The 27,291-nt window shown below is 41.0% G+C and overlaps 1 protein-coding gene across 1 annotated transcript in view; it reads right to left on the reverse strand.

Moving 5' to 3' along the window:
• Positions 1-7,086: 7,086 nt before the first annotated feature.
• LOC144753457 (gamma-aminobutyric acid receptor subunit pi-like) overlaps positions 7,087-27,291 on the reverse strand; it is a 518,120-nt gene continuing 497,915 nt past the window's right edge. The window contains exons 8-9 of the mRNA XM_078641142.1: positions 19,943-20,136; positions 7,087-7,986 (exon numbers count right to left, since the gene is read on the reverse strand). Of these exons, the coding sequence (XP_078497268.1) occupies positions 7,675-7,986; positions 19,943-20,136 (506 nt within the window). The 3' untranslated portion in view covers positions 7,087-7,674. The remainder of the gene's footprint in view (positions 7,987-19,942; positions 20,137-27,291) is intronic.

Consider the following 27,291-nt stretch of genomic DNA (forward strand, 5'->3'; position numbering starts at 1 on the left):
ATTGAGCCGAAGCGGGGCCCGGCAGGAGGTCAGGAGGGTGATCCCGCCGGAGAGGACCCGACGATGAAAGATTTAATGGTCCAGTCCTCCCTGAGCAGGATGGACAACAAGTTGGACACTGTTTTCATTGAGGTGGGACTTATTAGGGCAGATCTCACTAAGACGAGCGAAAAAGTCAAGTCCCTGGAGGTCAAGACGTCGAGCCTTATGGAGGATATCACGGAATTACAGCAGAAGGTGAGGAAACTGAAGGCGGCCAGGACTCAGGTTGATCGGAAACTTGATGAGTACGAGGGACGTGCAAGGCGTAACAACATATGCATCCTTGGAGTGCCGGAGAAATTGGAGGGCCTTACTCCGGATCTCTTTGTGGCAAATCTCATACTCAATCACCTCCAGCCTAAGGGCCTTAGTAACTTTTTCACAGTGGAGCGGGCACACAGCATTCCTGGGGGACGACCGAAGCCAGGGGCGGCTCCCAGCCCCATGATAGCACGGGTTCTGATTTTCCGAGACAGGGATGTCATCCTGCAGACGGTGCTGACCTCGGGCCCGTTGGCTTTTGAAAATGCCTCTCTGGTGTCCTGACTTCACGCAACTTGTGCAGAAACAGCGGCAGAGCTTCAGGGCGGTCAAACGGAGATTGAGGGACATGGAAATGAAGTACTCAAAGTTGTTCCCGGCCCGTCTCCGGATTGAAAATAATGGCAAGACCTGGCTCTTTGACACTCCTGAGGTGGCGGCAGACTGGCTGGACCAGGTCCGAGGGTCGGAGTCCGGGGCTCACGCCCAGGCGGAGGACGAGGAACAATGACTTTCTTTATTTGTGGTTGATCGGACTTGCCGTTAGTGGCGCAGCTGTTGGTATTTGTAAGGGGGACTGTTTGTTCCCCCCGTTTGCAGTGTGTTATGGACCATATTTGCATCAATCCTTTGGGGGGGTATCACCAAGTCGGGGGGGGGAGGGGTTGGCGGCCCTGTCGTGAGGTCCTCCTCTGTTTTCTACTTTTAGATACCTGTAGTTTAGATTTGGGGAGACAGGCACACTGCTAGTTGGGGATTAGCGCAAGCTTTATGCAGGTGTACAGGGCGGGGGGTTGGGGGGTAGGGTTTTGTTATTTTTGGTGGTGTGTTGTTTTTGTTGTATGTGTTTTGTCTTTGCATCGGGTGTCATCGAATGTTCCGGTCTTTCTGAATGATAATTATGGCTTCCAATAAGCCGGGATTGGGCTTTTCCGCACTCAGTTGGACCGTGAATGGATTAGGAGATAGGATCAAGCGAGCTATGGTGGGGCAACTGATCAGAGGACACTCGCCAGAAGTGGTGTTGTTGCAGGAAACTCACCTTATGGGCAAGCGATGTATGGAACTGCACAGAGGGGGCTACTAGCTGGTGGCACATGCAGGGTTCACCACTGGGTCTAGATGGGTGGGAATCCTGGTGAAGAACTCATTCCCTTTCACTATACTGGCAACCAGGACCGACAACCGGGGAAGATATGTGGGCATCTCGGGGTTGTGGGAGGGCAGAACAGTCACATTTATGTCAGTCTATATCCCTCCAGCGCTGCAGGCTGATACCTTTCGCGACCTGTGTACGATCTTCCTTACTTTGCCTGTTGGTGTTTTGGTGTTAGGGGGGGACTTTAACTCAGTAATGGATGGCGAGACTGATAGACATCCCTCCCGTGTTTTGTTGCCGTCCCGTAGGTGGTTGTCGGATTTTACTGCTACCACTGGCCTGGGTGGAGACTGAGACACCCCGGGGACGTTGAATACACGCATGTCTCTGCTGCGCACCATTCCCTCTCGAGGATAGATTATGTGTTGCTGCCTGCGCAGCAGGCGGTGTGGATCCAGGAGGTACGACACCTGGGTAGGGGGGTGTCCAATCATTCGCCGATTTGGCTTCGACTTCAGCTGGGGCAGGGTGATGTGGCTAGGATTGCCCCGATTAGTGCATGGCGTTTGAGGGACCCCGACACCAGGAAGGGGATTGTCCGTGTCACCGATCATTATTTTCAAGAGAATGTCGAAAGGGTGGACTCGAAGTGTTCCCTATGGGAAGCATATAAAACTGTTGTCAGAGGGGAGGTGCTTTCTCTTATTTCCGGTACAAAAGGGGGTGGTGATGGACGGAGCATCTGAACCAATCAAACACTCACACCCCGTCAAAAGATCTGGGTTTGATCCATCACCGTTCTTTAGCCCACTCTGCCACCCCAGTTCAGACATGGCTATATGCAAATCAGTCTGACCCTGTGCCTCATGGGAACAGTCCAGCCCGAACTGCCAAGCCATGCCTTCCCTGGACCGGAAACAAGCTTCCGAGGACCGGTTTCTGGCATTCCAGCCGTCTTCAGCCCGGCTTGCTTGAATCCAGTGGCAAAGTGAGCAAGGGACTCACGTCTGAGCATACCCTGCCACACTTATGGTGGCCAAAGCGGTACAAAAGGGGGTGGTGATGGACGGAGCATCTGAACCAATCAAACACTCACACCCAGTCAAAAGATCTGGGTTTGCCACTGGATTCAAGCAAGCCGGGCTGAAGACGGCTGGAATGCCATGAAACGTATTGACAATTACAGATGTAGATTTCAGCTATATGAAATAATAGCAAAATGATTTAATTTGGTTTACGTAGTAGTAATGTGTATGTATAGATGCTATCGCTGCTTTTACATATGGTTATTTGCACATCGTGAAAATTTACAACATCTTACAACATTGTTTCGCTATCGGAAGAACTCTATCACACCACGGCACATAAGAATCTAATTGCACAAATCGAGGACATTGCTTAGATCGGTACAGCAGCAACACATCAGTGTTAAGCATATATTTGTAACTGGTGTCGATAAAGTTAGTTGAACGCTAGCCTTTTTCTAAAAAGACGAGGTGACTACGTCTATCCTGTTCAAACCTAGGTAGTTTAGACGTTTTTTATGTTTACTGCATCGTCCACCCACATGATCGGAACGGCGGATATAGAGTAGGGATCATAGAGTCGCTAGAAACAGAGCGTCGCACGCCGACAGTAGCGAGGGAAGGACGAATCCTGGCAAATTGTTGGTAAGAACTTGTACGGAATATTTTCGTACATAAATTAGCATCGCTACACCAGCTTTTTTCAAAAGATTTTAACATAATGGTCTATTTACTCTGCAGCGCACAGAGAACGCTGACAAAGACTAAAGGTTAGTGTTTTTACCACGGCGGCGACACACCGGTACGCATACAATGTCGAGATATAGTAACCTGATCTCCCATGGGATATAAGCTGAACCCGTCCACACAAGCAATACACAATATATAACGCTTGATAACTAGAAGTTTGTGATAGATACATGGATTGTAATTCGAATGTGAAACATGATATATTTATTAACATATATGCACTAGAACTAATAGGAAGTATGTTGTATTAAAATCACCTGTGTATGGTTTAATACTATCTGGTACCAATAATGACATATGATACTATTTTCAGATATAAGAAGTCCCCTGATGAAGGGCTATATGCTTGAAATGCATTGGGCAAATGAGTAACTGTTGAATATGAAGTGAAATATTCATGGGAAAGATTTGAAGAAATCAAAAAAATCTTAGTTACCAATAAACGAAATATGAAACTATGAATTATTTGAACTTGTGGATTAATCACCGATGAAAAAATAAGGAGTGCAAGGTTGGAATGTATCTTGTGTTACAGGATCCATATTCTATTTTCATTATTAGACCAATCCAGCAGCTCAGTAGGATTGCCATCCTATGCACCACCGAAATAGAGGAAAATGTACATAACCATTATTAACTAAGTACATACTTTGAGTGCGGAATCAAACCCCAATTGGTTAGTAGTGTATGGAATAGTAGTCATAATTAGGAAAAGAAGCGTAAATAGCCTACTTTATAATTACCGTGCAGCAGGTATTCATGGAGGATTTTACTTGAGCAGTCAGCAGGACGTGCTTGCAAATATACCCTACAAAATCCTGAAGTACTGCAAGGAAAGTCCTAAACTGTGTACTTTTTAACTTATGATCGTTTTTTTAATCAGCTCTTCCAAGTACAGATGGGTAATGTATCTACTGTTGTATCTTTCGGATTACAGGACTTTTCATGCTGTTATTGACCAACATAAGAATTTAGAGCAAACACCAAACACACAGAGATGTATTTTTTCAGACATAAAAGTTTATATAATTTTAGAATGGAACATATTTCTTAGAAATGTCAATTGCCAGAATAAGTGAGGTGAGTGTAAACAGGTAAAAACTGAATCACTTTTCGTCAATAAATGTTTATCATTAAAATCTGCATTACATGATGAGCTGGTTTATACTCAAGTGATATCATCTACACTAAGAGTTGTCCTTTATCACAAGCCCAAATTTCATTAGGGCTCAGGTGTGGAGACCTTCCTTGCCCAAGTGTTGCAGAAAAAGGATTAGCATGAATTTAGGGTCTAAGTGACAAAACTGTGGGAGTCGAAGCCACAAATTACTCATCTCAAACTGTCCAGCGTTCTTTAGACTTTCTCAACAGTTCTGGAGGGAATTAAAGGCAGGTGTTGATTTCATTGAGATCTCAAATGCATAAAAATAACATATGTGTAAAGTTCCAACTCATGGGAAAAACTCTGCAAGTATAGGTTTGCTTCTTAATATTTGTTCTGTTCCTTCATAGACAGAATATGTTCACCCACTGAGTACCCTCTTACACAATTGCCTCAATAAATATGGGCATTATCCCTTCCCAAACTCATCTTGGAAATGCTCTTTTTATCTCTTCTTTTGACATAAGAAATTGGACATGAATTTTAATGAGGGAACTATTGGTAAGAAGTATGTAAAGGCACACTTACAAGTTTGTGGGAATACACATACTTTTACATGTATGCCCAATTTCCAAATTGGCACATGTTTTTTGTATTGTAAAATCCCCCGAATCCTGATTTGCTGAGTCAGGATAGGGAACTAACTTGCACAAATTGATCATTGCTTACTACTATGTTCAATTTAGGTGTTCAAATGGCTCTGTAAAACTGGTCCTAGATAGAAATGTATTTGTTGTTGACTCAAGATTGTGATAGTTTTGAAACTGTAAGGAGAGTTTCATTCAATAAATAAATCTTGTCTTCAGTTGTCAGTTCTAGACATTGTTGGATTAATAGAAAAACTAGATCGGGCCATTTTTCACAAAGCCAAATACAGTCATAAACATAAGTTTACGACTGAATTTGCCTTGTTATACCAGGCAAGGAGATACTTGGTTGATGTAACTGCATATATAAATGCAGATTTTTCTTTCAATAATATGAAGACATCTGTTATAGTACATCCCACTCAAGTGGTGTGAAGTGGGTGTTCCAAGGCGTTGTTTCACTTGGCAATTTCGGAACACCACCAAACGTACATTTGTGGGCATTTCCAAACTCCTCTCAGACCCCTTTCCACCATGGAAATAGTCAGAGATATACTAACACCAATGGCTGGAGTCACTCCCAATCTAGGCTGGCCACCTTGCTTCATGTCATCACCAACACAGGGGCATATTATCAAGGGGGAGATAGGCAATTTTCGCCGCTAAAGCCGTTTTCGGCCGCTAGGCAGCAATAATACTATCGCCCTATTAGCAAGCTGTCGCTAACAGCAGTTAGCGACAACTTGTAGGCGATAGCGAGCGGTTTGGGGCCCGCTTTGCATGTCAGCGATATTTATCGCTAATGAGATGCAAAGTGGGCGTACCCAACCTGTTAGACTGAAAGCAGTCGCTAACATCGCTATCGCCTATTACCCACACAGGCATAGCGATGGAAATATTTGCGCAAAGCGCGAATATCTCCAAAAACTAACACCTGCTCAGACCAGTTCTTACTCATTATATCCAATGGGAGGTGGATATAATGGCTAAGACCCTGTTAGTGATAATGCATGAATATCGCTGTATTCTCAGCGATATTCATGGATTTTTCCACTATAATCAGGAATTTTATCGCTTTTGAGATAAACGTTGCTAATAGCACGTTATCTCGGCGATAAAATCCTGTGATGCGCGGCGATAAAAAAATGCCGCTAACCCTCTTAGCGATAAATATCGCTATTTGTTGATAATATGCCCCACTGTTTCCAAAGCTGGGTTTTCATTGAGTATTCAATGGAAATAAATAAAAGACTAAAAAAAAAACAGAATTAATTAGGGTGTCAGGAAAAAGCTGAGTAATGGAAATAATATCCTTTTTTGACACGGAGTGAGTTGGTAACCCTATCCTCTTCCAGGATAGGAAGGGCATGGATCATCCCAAGACTTGCTTGTGGTGTAAGTAAAGGTCTTTCTCCATGAGGAGAAATGTATGTTCTACTGAGAAAACAATATGGATTTGCAGAGGAGGCCACATTCCACCTGTTTGGAGTTGCTCGCTTTGAAGAACCCCATACACGGGGCAACATAGGAGCATTTAGGAAAAGTCACATTACATTCCTGTAAGTAGACCCGCAGTACTGTGCCTATAGTTGGGTTTCCAGCTTGTGAACTGAACAAACTCCTAAAAGTATGCTCAGTTGAGGATGCAAATTTCAGTTCATCCTTTTATGAGATTTTTCGTGAATAGACCCCATTATGTGTTAGCGGAGGATTCAAAGTATGCAGCTTTTCTTGAATTTGGCAGAAAAATCTTGATACATTTCCAGAACTATCAATCATGGCACTAGAGCAAAACAGACATTGATCAAGCATCGAGTTGCTAGGAGGATGAAGGACAAGCATTAGCCACAACTGAATAAGATCAGACCGTTATTAGCATCTCATTTTTGCAATGAGACTTAGGGGCATATTATCAAGGACGGGCAATACATTATCGCCACTTTTATTGGCAGAAAACTGCTGATAAAGCGGCGATAATGGGCTTGATAATATGCTCTATGGAATTCCTATCGAAGCCCATGTTAGATGTCTTCACATCTAACATGGGCTTCGATAGGAATTCCATAGAGCATATTATCAACCCCTTTTTCGCCGCTTTATCGGCAGTTTCCTGCCGATAAAAGCGGCAATAATGTATCGCCCGTCCTTGATAATATGCCCCTTAGTTATTGTGTCCTAAATGTTTTAACCTGAAGGCGTAATTACACAAAGGTATATTTAGAGATTAATGCTCACATATTTTACAGCTACCTTCAACACCTTCGGTATAAATATTAGTAATATAACATCCTTGTCAGAATGCAAGCACAGTATCCTCTTTGAACATTCCATGTTCTGCCTAAAATGTACAAAAGTCGGGGCACAGAGGATTGCACAAAACAAATAAATACATTACTGTTTATTGAGCCCCCTTTCAAAAATATTTAGCACATGTATAGGTTAAACACACCTGTAAACTTAAGTCATATCTTATAAATATGTTTACCATTAATCTTTAAAAACATCCGTCTGCCCTGGCACATAAGAAATGGCACAGGAGGGCTTTGCATGCAAGAGTCATGACACAGGTATACTGATTAGATCCTTCCACAGAAGACTCAAGACAAGTCCACTCGATGCAAGGTGCAATCCTTTGCTACAGCCCCACAGTATTTGCAAAATGCGGAAAAACAATCTTCATTATCTGCCCAGGGCACTGTCCATTTGGTTGTTCATTTGTAAAGTAGAAAAGTTTGCAGTTTCAGGGGCTCAAAAGTACAAGTAATACACCCAGTAGATCAAATTTACTAACATAAACGATATTGGGAAGGAGAGCCGCGCATAATTGTCGATGTGGTGTGGATTATTCACTTGAAAACAGTCGAAAATACAGAAGAGCCTCTTCATTACAGACATCGATGTGCTGTTGCAGCGACTGCTTTTGCCTTTCTCGTGTTTTCTGCTAGTTCTGTCTTCTGTGTGGTTGTTATTGGTAACTCTGCTCTTGGCAGCTGCTTTGCTTTGGGAAATTGCAGAAATGATCCCATTGATCTCCCTCTCTTCTTCATCCTCTGCATCATCCTAAAAGAAAATGCAACATTTTCAGGTATTTGTAATTGATAATGAAATTGGTTTTAGGGGATATATAAGGATACTGGCAATACAAGTGTGCCAGGAAAGAAAAACTGTAGGCTGCCAAAACCAATATTTTTGAATCAATAACCAATATATATTTGAATGACCAAGGTGATTCCACTAAACACAGCAGTTATGCAGCCATGATGATTGAACACATCTAATGTTCTAGATTCTATTTTTAAAATATTTGTCACGATTCAAAAATAAAGTTAGATATTTGTTCACAGAGGTTTATTCTTGCATATGGATCACATTTCTAATTTTCTTGCAGGTCACAAAGATATACAGTTGTACACACGGGAAGATGTGGCTGTCAGAGTATTCAGGGAGTAAGCAAAGGCAAAACATTTACACATTTGGAACTGTAACTGGAATTGTATATGGCGAATCTTTCGCCCTAGGAGAATTTTGAAAATGTATCCCTGGCAATTCGCAAAATCACAGTGTTTGTGACTACAAAATGGATTTGGTGATCCAATATGCAATTAGCAAGGGGCTTAAAAGGTGTGAACAGTCCTAATTGCAAGTTGAAGTGGAATGCATCAAGGGTTTGTAACCCTACCCATTGATTATTAGAGACACCTACAGGGATGGGATAATTCACATAGTTGAAGGTGTTTCTTTTGGGAACCCCCCTTGAGAATGCTATTGGCAGCCTCTGAGGGAAGCAGGCAGCAGTCCGGAGGGGCCACAGTCTGCTCTCCCCAATGTTTTACAAACTGGAATCTTTATTTTTACAAGCAGCTCCAGTTAATTTAAGGAATGTAACCTGCTTTTCCCTTTTTGGAATGCAACACAAGGATAGTGGTATAATATTCCTTGCAGGCCTCCATACCTGGGTTTATGGTACAGGGCAATGGCGGCTGCTAAGGAATGGGGGTGGCGAGGCGATGGGGTGGGGTAGTTGAAAAAATAAATCACTTAACTGGTTACGGCTGCCGCATCTCCTCCATCTCTTCTTTCGGACTTCCGGAAGCAGGAAGATCCCAGATTGCCCTAAGCCAACCACAATGCTGCTGCCACAAGCATACGTCTGTCCCGTGCTCTCCATGCCACTTAAGTCAAGCTACCCTGGCGGATGAGGGGCGATGCCCCAAAGCCGCTGCCACTGTGTCTGACCTGGAATGGCATGGGGAGCAAAAGAACTATGGATTTATAACCCGATCTCTGTACTTGGGTGAATGTTTGACATTGTGCAGCATTCTGTCCATCAATAGTTCTATTTGCATTTGTCACCCGAGTAGGATGGGTATGCCCAGATGCGGGTCCCGTGCTCTCCATGCCACTGGCTAATGAGGGGTGATGCAGCGAAACCGGTCCCAGGATGCTTTTTTCGAGTCCAGGGAGGACCAGGCCTGGCAGTTGGTGCTGGACTTTTCCCTTTGTGGAACAGGGTCAAGGCTGGTTTGCATATGGTTGGGTCTGAACTGGAATGGCATGGAGAGCCAAAAAACTATAGATGGATTTAGGCCCAGATCACTGTACTGGTGGGAATGTTTGACATTGTGCAGCATTCTGTTAATTAATTGTTCTTTTTGCATTCGTCACAAGTTTGACAGTAGCGTTGTGATTGGTCTGAGCGGCCTGTTTGGCTCTATCTAAGAGCAATTTACAAGATGAATATTGTTTAGCAGGGTGCTCCGGAAGAAAGCAAGCAATGCCATTTCTAGATATTCCCATTAGTAGGAACATTCTGCGCCAATCTGAATGACCGTACTTTTGAACTAGAGAGATGCAAAGACATTGGTTCACAGTGGGTTTCCGTCCAACTTCCAGAGACTACCTGACCTCAAAGAAATACAGCAGCATCAAAGAGACCTGCTTTTATCATGCCATAGTGCTTACTGGTTCTTGGATGAGAAAAAACCTAAAGGTTCTGCTGAGGTTCAGCTGACCTGCCCAACCACTGCTGATCGGCTTCCCTCAGTGGATGGCTCCAGCTAGCCCATAGAGACCAGAGATGCTCCAGAAACTAAGACCTACAAGTGCAGGTTGGACTGAGTAGTGGCTTTGCCTGAAAGCAAATTTCCTCCCTGCACAGCCTTCTATTGTTACTGTACCTCCTGACCCTGACACACATGAAGTGGACCAGGATCTGACTAGCCTAAAAGCAGATCGGAAGGATCCCATCCTGCACAGCCAAAAACCAGTAATAAGGAAAACTGACATTCCTTACTCTTTTGGATGCCTAACATACGCTATTACAGGCAAGGACAAAGTTGTCCACAAGACTCTCTACATGAGAGAGAACTCACATATTACGGGAAAATATCCAGTTTGATCCTAGAGAGGGATCCAAAAATCCACAAAAGGTCCTTACGAAAGCCAATGACCCAGGAGGGTGCAAGTATGGCTGAAAACATGTTGACCAAATTATTTTTATGTTATAGATGTGTGGGACACCCTAATATTTCCCTTAAAACATTGTGTACCTATTTTTAACCTTGACACTATCCCTAGTAGTCTTTAAATACATTCAAAACTTTCTTAGGTAACAGTAAACAAGTTTGACTATGTTTTTATAGACAGGATCCCGCCAATGCCTATGACACGACAGATAGTTCGTCCTCGTGGAGGATAAGACCCAATGATGTCACTCTCAGTCATAAGTACGTCGGTGGAAAACATACGACTGACTGAACATCACTGTTGAGGGTCCTACAAAGTATTTAGTTGGAGATCCTCGAATTTCTAAAAATTCTTCTTCCACTCTGCTTGATTGTGTACTATATTACAAGGGAAGCCGAGTGGAATGCCGTCAAGCTTTTTTGATTGTTGAAGTAGCCTGTGTGCCAGCCAGATTGGGGACAGCCCGCAAAACTCTTGAGTGATCTCGGAAATGTATTTTGCTTATAGGCTCACAATCCTTTGCATCATTGTCTCCATAAAGCAATCTGAACCATTATCATAAAGGTTCCTGCACTAATGCACTGAATGTGTTAACAGACCGAGGTGCATTCTTTTTTAATGAAGAGTCAAGAAAATGCTCCTAGTTCCATTATTCATGGCCCAGCGTCCGAGAGATCTCTTTGTTTTCCTTATGCAGAGTTCTTGTGTTTCTACTGTGCTCTCCTGTATTTTATCAGTGTTTTGTGTTTGTTGTCACCACAACCATAAGCAGAGAAGGATAGCACCAATGCTGCAAGTAACTTGAGCTCGGTGAGATTAGTGTGGTCCTTCATTTTAGAGTGTGTTGACGGTCACATGACAATCATAAACAGTGCATGTTTAGACACATTGTAGGAACTATTTAATCATCTCACAATAATTGCATGATACTACATTGTTTTCCTCTCAGGAATGCTCTGGTGTTTTATGAATAATTAGTGATTGCCAACGAAGGTGCCAACTCAGATGCCCGGTATGTCAATCATTTAGGAAACAATGGGCCACACGAGTTTGGCAAGCGATTTATTCCATCACAGCATGACGGAGGTCCCATCGCCCTATTACAAGTGCCATAGTAGATAACTCACTTGTAACAAGATGGCCCGGATATCCAGAACATTTGTGACAGAGTAATCTGGCATTCAATTTCTAAGTCAGGTCTCATTTGGTTAAAGTATAAGTATGAAAAGGTACAGTCTTATTCTGATCTTTACATGAGCTCAAAGGAAAAACAATTTAGTTTCAAATAAATAAAAGGTTTTCAGAGAACTGTCCCTAGCTTACGCTTGATAGCTTGGTACAAACAGGGAGCCCTACTTCAGAAAAAACCCATAAATTATGTGATATATGTACAGCAAAAAAAGCTAACACATCACAGCTAAGAAACAAATACATCAAAATTCCAAATCCACTATAGATACCATGACCGCCATGGAAAGGCTGGTGGGGATGGACTTTGGGGTTCTGTTGTGGCCCCCCCTTGAGCAGGGGCAGTTTGATTATGCACTTAGGGGGCACCTATGGTGCCCCCCTACAGTTCCCTGCACCACATGGCAGGCACCGCATGGTGCATGCCACGTACTGCAGGGAAATGCGCAACTTGAATTTTTTCAATTGCCTCGGGTGCTGCAGCCAGCAGCACCTGCAGCAATGGAAAACATGGCACTTGTGGCTACAGTGGTGGCAGCCGCATTTTAATGCCATATGTGGGACAGCCATCTTATAGGCGGTTGGTCCTCATCCCCGGGATGTTGGCCGATGGACAGAAGTATGTCCGCCATCGTAATCAGGATCTAAATTTTTAGTGTTCTGCCTAGTAGGGAAACTTTCAATCTCACGTTTGATTTTGTTTGTTTTCCCCTGCAACCGCAAAATTTGTAGAAGAAGCCAGACAAGAATTAATATTAAATCCTAATTTTGAATTTTTCCTAAAGATGAAGGCTATCAATTTATATTTGAGGACATTCAGAACTATGTACCTGCTGCAGAATCGTTTTCTGACCTATTCACTGTAATACTGCAAGCGGTAGGCAGACAAAATATCGATTTTTAAATATCGACATACAGTAATGTCGATGTTTAAATATCGAAGGGACATAATATAGAAGGTAAGTTATATGGATATTTTTAATATCGATGGGACAGAATTTCAAAGGTAAGTAATATCGATTTTGTCAATATCGATGTTAGTAATATAGATGTTACTAATATCGATGTTACTAATATTGATTTTTATATGTTTTTTATATATATTATTATGTATTTAATATGTATTTTATTTTTATTTATGTAATTTAAGTACATTTTGTATTTTAGTACCGTAGCGGGAGGGGAATAGGGTGGGAAGTAATTTAATTATACTAAATTAAGTATTAATTTTTAGGAATTATAAATTAATTTAAATTGATTGGTAATTGATAATTATGTGGTAATTAATTTTAATACATTTATTAATTGATAATCATGTTCTGTAGCGGATTATGGGTTTATAGGATAATAGGGTGGGCATTAATTTAATTGTACTAAATTAATTATTCATTTTTTGGAAATATAAATTAATTTTAATTAATTGGTAATTGATAATTATGTTCTGTAGCAGGTTGTGGGTTTATAGGGGACTAGGGTGGGAAGTAATTTAAATGTAATTAAGTAATAATTTATTTTAAATAATTGTTTTGTTAATTATATTATTGTTAATTAATTATTAATTGGCAATTAATTATTATTAATTGGTATTTATTATTAATTTACTTTTACTTAAATATTTATTGCTAATCATCTTTTTAATAATTATGTATTAGTATTTGTAAATAGTTTATATTTATTTAATTATTTATTTTTTGAATATTTTAAAATATTAATTTATTTATAAGTATGTTATTTTTTAACTTCTACGCTATCCAACACTTTCCCTACTGTTACACTCTCTGGAGTTGGAATAGTAATTTTTACCTGTACGCTATCCAACACTTTCCCTACTGTTGCACTCTCTAGAGTGGGAATAGTAATTTTTACCTCTACGCTATCCAACACTTTCCCTACTGTTGCACTCTCTGGAGTGGGAATAGTAATTTTTTCAACTACACTATCCAACACTTTCCCTACTGTTGCACACTCTGGAGTGGGAATGGTAATTTTTACCCCTACGCTATCCAACACTTTCCCTACTGTTGCACTCTCTGGAGTGGGAATAGTAATTTTTTCAACTACACTATCCAACACTTTCCCTACTGTTGCACACTCTGGAGTGGGAATGGTAATTTTTACCCCTACGCTATCCAACACTTTCCCTACTGTTGCACTCTCTGGAGTGGGAATAGTAATTTTTACCCCTACGCTATCCAACACTTTCCCTACTGTTGCACTCTCTGGAGTGGGAATAGTAATTTTTTCAACTACACTATCCAACACTTTCCCTACTGTTGCACACTCTGGAGTGGGAATGGTAATTTTTACCCCTACGCTATCCAACACTTTCCCTACTGTTGCACTCTCTGGAGTGGGAATTGTAATTTTTACCCCTACGCTATCCAACACTTTCCCTACTGTTGCACTCTCTGGAGTTGGAATAGTAATTTTTACCCCTACGCTATCCAACACTTTCCCTACTGTTGCACTCTCTGGAGTTGGAATAGTAATTTTTACCCCTACGCTATCCAACACTTTCCCTACTGTTGCACTCTCTGGAGTGGGAATAGTAATTTTTACCTCTACGCTATCCAACACTTTCCCTACTGTTGCACTCTCTGGAGTGGGAATAGTAATTTTTTCAACTACACTATCCAACACTTTCCCTACTGTTGCACACTCTGGAGTGGGAATGGTAATTTTTACCCCTACGCTATCCAACACTTTCCCTACTGTTGCACTCTCTGGAGTGGGAATAGTAATTTTTTCAACTACACTATCCAACACTTTCCCTACTGTTGCACACTCTGGAGTGGGAATGGTAATTTTTACCCCTACGCTATCCAACACTTTCCCTACTGTTGCACTCTCTGGAGTGGGAATAGTAATTTTTACCCCTACGCTATCCAACACTTTCCCTACTGTTGCACTCTCTGGAGTGGGAATAGTAATTTTTTCAAATACACTATCCAACACTTTCCCTACTGTTGCACACTCTGGAGTGGGAATGGTAATTTTTACCCCTACGCTATCCAACACTTTCCCTACTGTTGCACTCTCTGGAGTGGGAATTGTAATTTTTACCCCTACGCTATCCAACACTTTCCCTACTGTTGCACTCTCTGGAGTTGGCATAGTAATTTTTACCCCTACGCTATCCAACACTTTCCCTACTGTTGCACTCTCTGGAGTTGGAATAGTAATTTTTACCCCTACGCTATCCAACACTTTCCCTACTGTTGCACTCTCTGGAGTGGGAATAGTAATTTTTACCCCTACGCTATCCAACACTTTCTCTACTGTTGCACTCTCTGAAGTGGGAATAGTAATTTTTACCCCTACACTATCCAACATTTACTTATTTTTTTTATTTGTTTTACATTTTTATAAATTTTTACGTATATTATTATTTTATGTGTATAAATGTATTTGTAATGTATAATATTTTTATTTATTTATAAGTTATTAAAATAATGTTTAAAAGTTATTATTAAGGAACTATATATTATGTAGTATATGTATATTATTAATTATTTTTTTATTACATTATGTATATTATATATAAATTTAAAATGTATAACATATTTTTAACTATGTTTATTACATTTATAAGTATTATTTTATTTATATTACAAATTATTTTAGTTTAAAAAAATTCTATTTTTTAATTACGATATTTTTGACATCGATATTTTTTTCTTGATATTTTTGTACTTACCTTGTTAGAGATAGCATGTCGATAGTTTTGTAATCAACATTTTTGTTGCGATATTTTTGTAGGTAGATATTTTTGTAATCGATATTTTGTCAGACATTCACTGAAAGCATCATTGAGAAAGAAGAGGTTTGGGGTAGGTGTATTGTTCAGTATGGAATGCTCATACTCGAATCCTAAAGTCCTAATCCCTGTCACTAATAAGTAGGTTAAAAGGCATGCAACAATTCACATTGCTCTATCTTATGGATTTATAGGGGACTAGGGTGGGAAGTAATTTAAATGTAATTAAGTAATAATTTATTTTAAATAATTGTTTTGTTAATTATATTATTGTTAATTAATTATTAATTGGCAATTAATTAATATTAATTAGTATTTATTATTAATTTACTTTTACTTAAATATTTATTGCTAATCATCTTTTTAATAATTATGTATTAGTATTTGTAAATAGTTTATATTTATTTAATTATTTATTTTTTGAATATTTTAAAATATAAATTTATTTATAAGTATGTTATTTTTTAACTTCTACGCTATCCAACACTTTCCCTACTGTTACACTCTCTGGAGTGGGAATAGTAATTTTTACCCCTACGCTATCCAACACTTTCCCTACTGTTGCACCCTCTGGAGTGGGAATAGTAATTTTTTCAACTACACTATCCAACACTTTCCCTACTGTTGCACACTCTGGAGTGGGAATGGTAATTTTTACCCCTACGCTATCCAACACTTTCCCCACTGTTGCACTCTCTGGAGTGGGAATAGTAATTTTTACCCCTACGCTATCCAACACTTTCCCTACTGTTGCACTCTCTGGAGTTGGAATAGTAATGTTTACCCCTACGCTATCCAACACTTTCCATACTGTTGCACTCTCTGGAGTTGGAATAGTAGTTTTTACCCCTACGCTATCCAACACTTTCCCTACTGTTGCACTCTCTGGAGTTGGAATAGTAACACTATCCAACATTTACTTATTTTTTTTTATTTGTTTTACATTTTTATACATTTTTACGTATATTATTATTTTATGTGTATAAATGTATTTGTAATGTATAATATTTTTATTTATTTATAAGTTATTAAAATAATGTTTAAAAGTTATTATTAAGGAAGTATATATTATGTAGTGTATGTATATTATTAATTATTTTTTATTAAATTATGTATATTATATATACATTTAAAATGTTAGAACATATTTTAACTATGTTTATTACATTTATAAGTATTATTTTATTTATATTACATATTTTTTTAGTTTAAAAAAATTCTATTTTTTAATTACGATATTTTTGACATCGATATTTTTTTCTTGATATTTTTGTACTTACCTTGTTAGAGATAGCATGTCGATATTTTGGTAATCGACATTTTTGTTGCGATATTTTTGTAGGTAGATACTTTTGTAATCGATATTTTGTCAGACATTCACTGAAAGCATCATTGAGAAAGAAGAGGTTTGGGGTAGGTGTATTGTTCAGTATGGAATGCTCATACTCGAATCCTAAAGTCCTAGTCCCTGAAACTAATAAGTAGGTTAAAAGGCATGCAACAATTCACATTGCTCTATCTTATCCCTTTGCAAATCAGTATTCTGTTGGTGACTTCAGCTCTCACTCCGAAAGATATCTTAGCACACTTGTCAGTAAGATGATTGTGAGTTGGTGTTGGACATGCCCTTCATAGGAGGATTTCCCTAAAACCTTTAACTTTTTGCCCTCCTGGTTTTTACCAACTCTCTTTTCCTGACCTTAGGACTCTGGACACTTTCCCACTGGACTGAAGCTGGAATGTGTGTGCATCCTTCCTGCACATGTCAGGTTAGGGTGCTTACTTGTTTGGGTTAGGTTTCATACCTGTGAGTGCCCTGTAAAAAGGTACACCACATACCCAGGGTGGGTGTGACACCGACTAATAGGGGAACGCCATACTTATTGAGGCACTCACCTGAATATCCTGTCAAAATTGTCTCACTCCATAGCCAACTCTGAGGGGGCTGATTACTACCACCAAACTGGGGTAGGTGAGTGGCCGGCTAGGTCCATCTGTGTGTGTACTGCCGGGATAGGAATGAACTCCTTGTGGATCTTCCCTATCTAAGAGGCTGGCGCTCCCTATGGAAAACTTCCTGGGTGTGGCTGATTCTCTGATTAAGACTCTAGGGCCTGTGGCACTTTCATACTATAAGTGCAGTGTGAAAGTGCAGCCACCCTTTTTACACACGTTACGAAGGGGTGCTCACCTGAGGTTGCTATAATGTCAGCAGATCTACCATGGCCGGCCGGTGGGTGCACACTCACACCTGTATGTTTTAAGACCGGGGTCCAGCCTGCCAGTGCAGGCTGGTGTGCACCTGGCACCAAGGGTGTGCTAAGCCTGGCTGGGCTGCCATCGCAGGTTGGTGAGTACTCTTGCACCAATGGTCCTTGTAAAGACGTGCAGCGCCAGTGAACCATGACCAGCGTGATCTCAGGAGCACTGTTTTCAGCAGCTTCAGAGGTGACATTCAATGTTGACCGCAAATAGTGGAAGAGATTTTAACTAAGCTTATGTGGTATTGTATCAACTAACAAAAACGAGCTTCATGGCAACACCAATAGCTTTATTCTCGCCATTATTATTCTGGTTCAGTTATGAACATTGTACATTGTAATCTCTGGTTTAGTCCTTGTTTTAATTTTGGATAATGACAATGGCTCCTTAATGCCAAATAGCATTAGTGAAAGTGGAGAAGAGCACTCATGGAACTAAACAAAGTGTGAACATGTTATTCTTTTGATCTATTACATCTGGGCAACCAGTGATGTTAGCAGTGTGGGGAAAGAGCCCAAATCTGTGTTTGTCAAAAAGCTCAGTTCTAGATGCATTCAGATCTTGCTGCTTGTATCTTCCTGTAGCATTTGCACTCAGGGAAATTCATCGACAGTCTTTCTAGGGTGTGGTGAGGTGTCAAGGACCTACACTGCCACACTTCATGTCATGACATTTAATTGGGAAAAACAGAGTCCTTAATTCCTTAGATCAAAACCGACTTGTAACTATCCTAATGGCCCACAGCGACCAGGAGACTACAATGTACTCAAAGTAACCGTGATCAACTGAGTAACCAAAGTTGGGGCCTCCTTTATACGTCTGGAACTCGAAGCATGTAAGCAGCTTCAGCTTTATTTATGTGCTATAAAAAGTGCTTAATTTGAGCCACTGGTTTCAGGTATTTGGTACCAGCACTTAATTTTCAACACTGGTAATATTACAGTCTGCCACAAGGTGGCACTGTTTGTCTAAATTAAAGTTGAGCACAGACCAGTTGTTTATTAATTAAATAAACATTAAAATTGATTAATACCTGTAGCCCAGCCATTATCAAAACTTTGGGGGCTTAAAATAGTCTGAATGCCATTATTGTAGGAGTGCAATGGTTAGTGGTAGCATTAGTGCTGCCACTGGCACTTCTTTGTTCACAAATTTAGCACTGGCACAAGCATCAGAAATTCAGGCAAGGGCTAAATTTCTAGCTGCTTCCTATGTCCTTGCCATGTGCACACATTTTACTTGCAGTCACGCATGACCATGCATTACAAAACATTTTTATCACATACATTACATATTACCAAATACTACAATATAACATAGCATAACATGACACTACAGTTTATTGGCAGTCCTGTGCTTTGAGGGGCATAGTTACGAACTCCTATCGCCACCACAACATTACTTTTTTAGATGTTGTGGTGGCTATAAGGCTTCGCCTTATTTACAAAGTAGTGTTAAGCCACCTAACATGGCTTAACACTGCTGCCTTGAATTGAATTGAAAAACAGCAAAACGCCATTGATTGTTTGTGTGGGGATGTGTCCATTCCTGCACATAAACATTCATTAAAATGTTTTCCAACTTCTCTGTGTGCTGCATTAGCACACATAGATGTTACAAAATGCCATTTAAAGATTGTTCCATCTAGTCATTTAAAGGTGTCCTTTCCTGCACATAAACAATCTTTAAAAGGACAACTTCCTGCACATAAACAATCTTTCACTTCAACGCAGACACCCTTGCACTATGGTGCAAGGGTGCCTGCGTTGGTGGTAGACAGCTAAATTTAACGACAGCACAGGGGAAAATGCAGGGCTGCACCATATTTGTGTAAATATGGTGCACCCCTGCAATTCTGAAGTGGCGGAGTGTGGCGTTAAGCCAAGAAGGCTAACGCAGCGCTCAGTCACTTCCATTGTAAATATGCCCCTTAGAATTCAAGCAGAGGTCTTGCTGTGTCTTTTGATTACCATAGAGTGCAGCCTGCAACGGCAATATCAGAATTTGACCAAAATTACAAACATGATGATTACCAATTGCTTCCCTTTTGAGCAATCTGCCTGGTGGTATTGAATAGAAATAATTAGTAACCGTTCAATTTACTGAGGACCAAAACTGATTTATTGTAGCAGTAGGGTTATTCCTAATGTTTGAACCACTTACATAAACTAATAATTTGACATTTTCCGTTACCTGCATTTCAATAATGTAAGCTTGGCATAGTGCGTTCAAATGGTTTTGTGATAACAAGACTCATTACTTTTTAAAGTGATGTTTATCATTCACAAGACATTGTTTACATGAAAATCTCTGTGTCAAAAGTAAAAGTACAGACAACCTTACCGTTTTTGAGTCTTTCAAATCTGTTCGGTGGAGAGTGCAGAAATGAGCAACAGCATATTCCAGCAAGGCCCCAAAGATGAAACTGAAGCAGATGCCCAGGTAAACATCAATTGCCTTTATGAAGCAATTCGCGTTGGGAAGCGATGTCCTAGCTCCCATCATCAGCGTTGTCATGGTTAGAACTGTTGTGACACCTGCATGACAATATAATTTACAATAACTGTGACAGGGTTTTCGCTACAAATTGAATCAGGGCATAATTTAGTAGGTAATTCTAATAATAAAGAGTTTTCACACGCTCGTGCTGTCAGAGGGATATCCAAACGTTAGCAAAATTGAGTGTGCTTTTTTTACTACTAATTGGAAACTTGGAGGCATATTTAGCAGAGGTTTGCGTAATGCTTGCACCATGCAATGTGGAACATGTTTGACGCAAACCTCTAAGTCAGTTTTTTAAGTCAATCAAAGCCACTTGTGTAGCATTGAATGGTTTAAAAAATATGGAGTAATGCAAAGCAGTGTAAATCGCAGCATTGCAATATTCTGCCCAAGGGAGGAGTACCATGGGCGTTGCATGGGTGTTCCAACGGAACTCTAATGGTTTTTTACACATTTCCAGATTACCTGGTAAACTTGGGAATGCGCCAAAAAGATACAGCTCCCCAGGAGAGGCATAATGAGAAGAAATATCTTTATTTCTCCTCTTTACTTCCTCTTTCTATGTGTGCAGCAGCAGCAAACATGCCTCTAAAGATTGGTTTTGTGCAGAAAGGTGTCCCTTCCTGCATAAAAACAATCCTGCATGCAATGCAGACACTCTTTCGCCATGGTGCAAGGGCACTTGCTGCACTGCACTGTGCCACTTATAAATATGACCCTTAGTCTACAGTGTGTAGTTGGCTTCCCAAGACTCCTTGACTCTTGAAGTAGCCCTGGATAAATGGTCATGGCTTATCTCATGCAAGGTAGTGTAGGAAAAGATTAGATACAGGACAACATCATTTTCACATTTTCAATAAAGAAATGAATGAAATGCAACAATATGTAGCATAAAACCAGGGCATGCAGCAATTAACATTATATACTGTTTGTAAATACAAAACAAATGTGAATATCAGCACAATACTGAGAGCAAGAGCATGATACCAAACAACACAGTTACCAAAACATTCCAAAGGTAAGACAATGCTCACAAACATAATGTTTGTAATTGAAACAGATCGCAATTAACACAATGTAAACTCGAAGATTTCTACCTTCATACCAAATTACCAAAATGGAAACTATGACCATCACTCCTGTCCCCCTCCCCCACCCTAAAAAGGACACCTGGCATCTTGCTATCTCATACCACCTGTTAGGCTATTCAGTCTTAAGGTGATCATCCCCCAAACCTTTGGTCTATGCCCTCCACTTTTTGCTGACATTCATTTTTTTTTTTGCTCTGGGACTCTGTGCACTTTACCACTGCTAACTAGTGCTAAAGTGCTTATGCTCTCTCCCATACATATGGTAGAATTGGTTTGCACCTGATTTCCATAATTAAGTTTACTCATAAGTCCCTTGTAGCGTTGTATATCCTATATCCTAAATCCAGGGCCTGTAAATTAGATATTACTAGTGGGCCTGCATCATTCATTGTGTCACCCAGTTAAGTAGTTCCTTAAATATGTCCCAGGCCTGCTACTGCATCCTGAACTCAGTTTTAACTGCCGTTTTGAGTTGGCACTATAACTCCCTTGCCAAGCATTAAACTCAGCTGTTATTGCTTATTTCACCCTATTGTAGGCCATAGGTAGTAGGTAGCTCATACGGCAGGGTGCAGTGTAATTAAAAGGATGGGCTTGTACTTTTAAGTTTTACATGTCCTGCTAGTGAAAAATCCTACATTTGTTTTTCACTACTGTGAGGCCTACCTCTCCAATTGGATAATATTGGGTTGCCTTATTACATTTAATAAGTGTGAATTTTTGATTGGGAACAAGCAAACATCTCCTGTTTGGTGTCTTAGAAATTGTAATAAAAAATCTGCTTTAATGGCAAAGTTGGATTTTAAGAAACAATTTTGAAAATGCCACTTTGTCTTTAGAAAGTTGGCATTTTCCTGCCCTAATTATTTGAGTGCTTATTTACAAGCCCCTTGTGCCGCCGGTGACCACGTTTTGTGACTCAACCGGTGGCACAACCTGCTACGTGATATTTACAAACACACATAAAGCCACCCTGCGTGGCTTTACGTGTGCTTGTAAATATCCCCCCTTTTTACACAACAGTTTGCTTGTTAGGGGCGTGACATGGGTGTTGCTGTGGGTGTTCCCATGCAACACACATGACCACTGATGCATTTCCAGATTTACGAGCAATTGTAAACCTGGAAATATATCAGAATGCTACGCCACCCCAGGCACAACGAGGAGAAATATTTTAATTTCTCCTAGTTTTTTTCCTCTTTCGAATCGTGCTGAATTCTACAGCACACATTGGAAGAGGAAATCACCTCAATTGATTGCTTTTGTGCAGAAAGGTGCTCCTTCCTGCACACGAAAAATATCCCTTCAATACAGGAATCCTTGCAACATGTTGCAAGGGTGCCTGCACTGGTGCAGGGGGAAAGAGATGACACAGCACCACTTGCCACTGAATAGGCTGTGCTCAGGCTTCACACAAAAGACTTGCAACCCTTGCATTGTTCATGCAGGCAGTAAGGACAGGGAAACTTCAAGCACTTCAGAGGGAATTCTCTATAAACTTCTACTTCGAAGAAGGCACCAGGTATAAAAGAGCACCCTCAGAGCCACTCTTCAGTTCACTTTCTGGACCTGAAGAAGAACTCTGAGAGGACTGCCTGCTGCTGTGTACTCCACAACCCTCAGAGGCCTACCCGAATGTTTCAGCTCTGTCCCACTGCTTGAACCCAGGACTACCAGCATGACTGCAAGGGCCAGTGAACTGGCCTCCTGATCAGTGCCTCAGGGAAAGAAAAGGTTTCAACTGTCTTGAACCTGCACCTGGACCCACCTTGAATGAGTCTTAACCCCCCTCTCCCAAGTGGTGCCCCTTCAGTCTGGACCCATGGGGGTGGTGCTAAATGTGACCAGATAGCCCAAATCAAAAACGTAAGACTTTGAAGACCTTTGTTTAAAAACAGCTCTGAGAACTGAGGGAATACTGGGACCAAATTGCTCAGCTATTTGCCCAAGGAGCATTGCCAGTCCGTCTGAATTCAAGACGGCTCCCACTCTGGCTCCTGAGGTACTTCGCCAAAGCCGTATCTGCTCTTTTTCCACTAGAGATTTCTACTACGAAGAAATCTTCACCGTGGCCACAGGTGATGATGTTCCCTCCTCAGACATCACCTGCTGCCTTGCCCCACTAAGCTTTACCTTCTAAGAACATTTGTATTCAAATTTCTTCCAAGTCTGAAGGTAAGTGCTACCGGGCCCAATCCATTTTTTGTATCCGATTCGCCCCCTATTGTGGTCGACCATATATTTCAACTTTGACCTGGTCTCGCTCATTAGATGTCCCTGGTTTGTGCTTTGACCTTTAAAGCACTAGTTTTTACCTCAAGCTTTAAACATTCATAACTCTGTTTCTACTAATAAGATTTTTGTCATTTTGGTGTCAATTTATTCAAATGTCTTTTCTCTATTTTTCTAAATTGGTGCGGGAGTTATCCTGTGTTATATTTTCACTTTATTCATATTTGTGTGCTGCATAAATAATTTATACATTGCCTCTAAGTTCAGCCTGACTGTTATTGTGCCAAGCTACCAGAGGGATATGCACAGTTTCAATGAGTGACCTTTTGTGGTTTACCCTGACATAGATTGTGGCTGTTGCTTAAACGGGGTTAACAAAGTCCTAGGTTGGAGATGTGTCACTCACCAACAGTTACGAAGATGCTGAGGGGATGCAAGGGGAAGTCCTGCATCGTCGTCGAGGATGCAGTCGATGACAGGGTTTGCATTGAGATGTGTTGTGCAGTGGTGGTTCCGATGAAACTGTGGGCTTGGATGGTCCACAGTCTAGCGTTGGGGATGCCTCAGACTGATTGTTCTAAAGCAGAGCTGCAAGAAGATGCACTGCACTGTGTCAGTTCTGCTTACAACCCACAGCTGTGCTGGAAGAGCACATTCAAGCTAGCAATTCCTAGCCACACAGCTCCGTCGATGCGGCTAGGAATTGCTTTATGTTGTATGAATAATAAGAAACATCTTTTATTTGCCTCTGTTGCCATCAAAGCAGTCATGGACAACATTAATGGTCACATTTACAAAACAGTGGGAGCGTTTAAAGTCACTAGAAGTAATGCACACTGGTGCAAAGTGTTGATTTGTAATTTACTTTCCTTAAAAGTAGTGCTACTCGGGCACATGCATCATTGAGACATTTTGCACTTCTTAATTTGCGAAAAATAAGGAATTGCAAATTAAGAAATGCAAAATGCTATGCATCATTTTTTTCGGTATTCATTTGTGATTCGGTAAAAATCGCAATTTTTACCGAATCCCAAATAAATACCGAATTCATAAGTGCATTTTCGCAATTCCCATTGATTCCTATGGGCCAAAAGGCCCATAGGAGTCAATGGGAAGGCATTTACAAATTCGCAATTTGTTGATGCATTCCAAGGGTGCAGGGGGGGTCCAAAGGACCCCCCCTGCACCCCTGAAATGCATTTGTAAGTGCATGTTTCACACACACATGTCCTAAGGACATGTGTGTCTGTAACATGACAGTTTCAAAAATGCATTTTTTTGCTTTTTGACAGATTTTCGCAAATTACCACGAGGGTCAACCTCGTGGTAATTTGCACTTCCAATTTCAAAATTCGCTATTTTTTACAAATTGATGCATTGCATTTAAGGAATCGCACAAATGTGATTCCTTAATTGCATTTGCATTTTTAAGAAATGCAAAAAATAGCGAATTGTTTCATGCATCCCAAAAACGTATTTAGGAAGTGCAAACGGCCGAATTTACCGATTCGCACCGTTTGCACTTCCTAAATAGGTTGATGCATGTGGGGGACTGTTCCCTAACAGTAACGCAAAGTAGAGCTTTACACTGTGCATCCAGGGGGCGCTCCATGTATCATAAATGTGTGTTCCAAGCTACCACCCATGGTTTTTGATGCAAAGCTCTCTCAACTAATAGTGGCAGAGAGGATTTGCCCCCAAAAATACTCTTCCTTGTGGCACGTGCAAAGGAAGAGAATAGTTTTTTCTCTAACTTTGTAAAGTCTGTAGTTGTTCTGCACTGTACAACATATACAAAGTAGGAAATATTTTAAAGCTAATCTAAGCATAGTAAAAGGTGTATGCTAGACTCACACACACGCTTTTCTCCTGAGGTGTAAAGGTGTGTGCGTGACACATGGCAATGCTTGGCATCCTCCCGTTCACGCAGCACAGCGTCTTTGTTTGCGTCTACATTTTCTCCTTCGAATCTGTTATTCCCTCTACCGACTCTTTTTTTAATTTCAACAAGTTTTTATTGTTTTTTACGTTCACTTTCCAGTTTCAGGATTGTTAACGATAGCCAATTTAAACTAGCAGAACAATGCTCCCCATATCATTCGCAGTCGGTAAGTGGAATTAGATTATTCCAGTTCATGACGAGGTTTTTATATTTTTTGGTACCATGCGTCTGCATGAAACTAGCTACATCGCTGAAATAGAGCGTCAATGTTCGTTTACAAGCAGCAGATGGCACTTGAGTCTAAGGTTTGCACTTGGAAGCTGACGAATGCTGTTCAATGTACTTTACGGTAATACAGTGTTTCTAATGGAGCTGTTTGTGCTCCTGCCGCACCTTGGAGCCTGAGACATGTGAGGTGACCTCAAGTCCCTGCTGCTGCTAAACCTGCTTAACTGTCAGGTCATGTGGGGCAAAAGTATGGCTTGTTGCCTGGTTTTAATTCTGAAACATTTTCCAAGATATGCAAATTGAAGGAAACCCAACCGAACCAATCTAAGCAAATATATCAAAGGCAAATTGTATGTGGCATTTATATAGCGCTAACCTGACCAAGGGGCAGCGAAGCACTGTTCAGGGTGAAAGGCAAGGATGCAGTCATCCAGCGATTGAAGCAGAACTTGGTTTATGAACTGAACTGATACTGCATCATGATGCAGTGTTCTTTCAAAAAGGTGGTTAGCAATTTCAGTAATGTTGTGTTATTCTTGTGAAGTGAAATTATCCAAAATTATGGTATCATGCTAGTTCGCACAATTTGAAGTAATTTGGGGCGTTAATGCCTACCCATGAGCACTGGAACAGAGCGCGAGCGGTTCGTGTTCTGTTGTATTTAGCGATATATATTTTTTTAAATCAGAAAATACATTCTCAGCTTCATTTTGGATGCAAAGGTGCATTTTATGTTATAAAATAGCACTAAATGCAGGGTTATCCTCATCAGGTAATTCTGCATAAGCACCAGTAATTCTACGTAATTATGTAGCAGCACATTGCATGAGTTATTCCTTCAGTAATGTTAAACTGAATTTAACTTGCACAGACAGGAGACAGTGTTTGCTGAATTTTGTCTAAATGTGGATTCCTTTCGAATTTCTCTCCCTAAATCGGAGTTTATTATAATGTGTGACTTCAGTCTTAATCTTATGAATCCATAGCTTAGATTTTAATAATGAATGAATGAATGAATCAATCAATCAATCAATCAATCAATCACAGCATTTTTATAGCGCACTACTCACCCGAAGGGTCTCAAGGCGCTAGCGAGGGGGGGTCCGCTACTGCTCGAACAGCCAGGTCTTGAGTTGCTTCCTGAAGGCGAGGTGGTCCTGGGTCCGGCGGAGGTGGGTCGGGAGGGAGTTCCATGTCTTGGCGGCGAGGTAGGAGAAGGACCGTCCTCCTGTGGTGGCTCTTCGGATGCGGGGGACGGCGGCGAGGGCGTGGCCGGTCGATCGAAGCTGGCGTTTGGGAGCGTAGAAGTTGAGGCGGCTGTTGAGGTATCCCGGGCCTTGGTTGTGTAGGGCTTTGTGTGCGTGGGTGAGGAGTCGGAAGGTGATTCTCTTGTTGACCGGGAGCCAGTGCAGGTCTCTCAGGTGTCCGGAGATGTGGCTGCGACGGGGGATGTCCAGGATGAGACGTGCTGAGGCGTTCTGGATCCGCTGGAGCCTCTTCTGGAGTTTGGCGGTGGTATCGGCGTAGGGGAGTTGCCGTAGTCCAGACGGCTGGTGACGAGGGCCTGGGTGACCATCTTCCTGGTCTCGGTGGGGATCCACCGGAAGATCTTACGTAGCATGCGCAGGATGTTGAAGCACGACGAGGAGACGGCGTTGACTTGTCTGGTCATGGAGAGGGAGGAGTCCAGGATGAAG

The sequence above is a fragment of the Lissotriton helveticus genome, chromosome 5_1 (assembly GCF_964261635.1).
Source record: "Lissotriton helveticus chromosome 5_1, aLisHel1.1, whole genome shotgun sequence".
In the NCBI taxonomy this organism is placed as follows: Eukaryota; Metazoa; Chordata; class Amphibia; order Caudata; family Salamandridae; genus Lissotriton; species Lissotriton helveticus.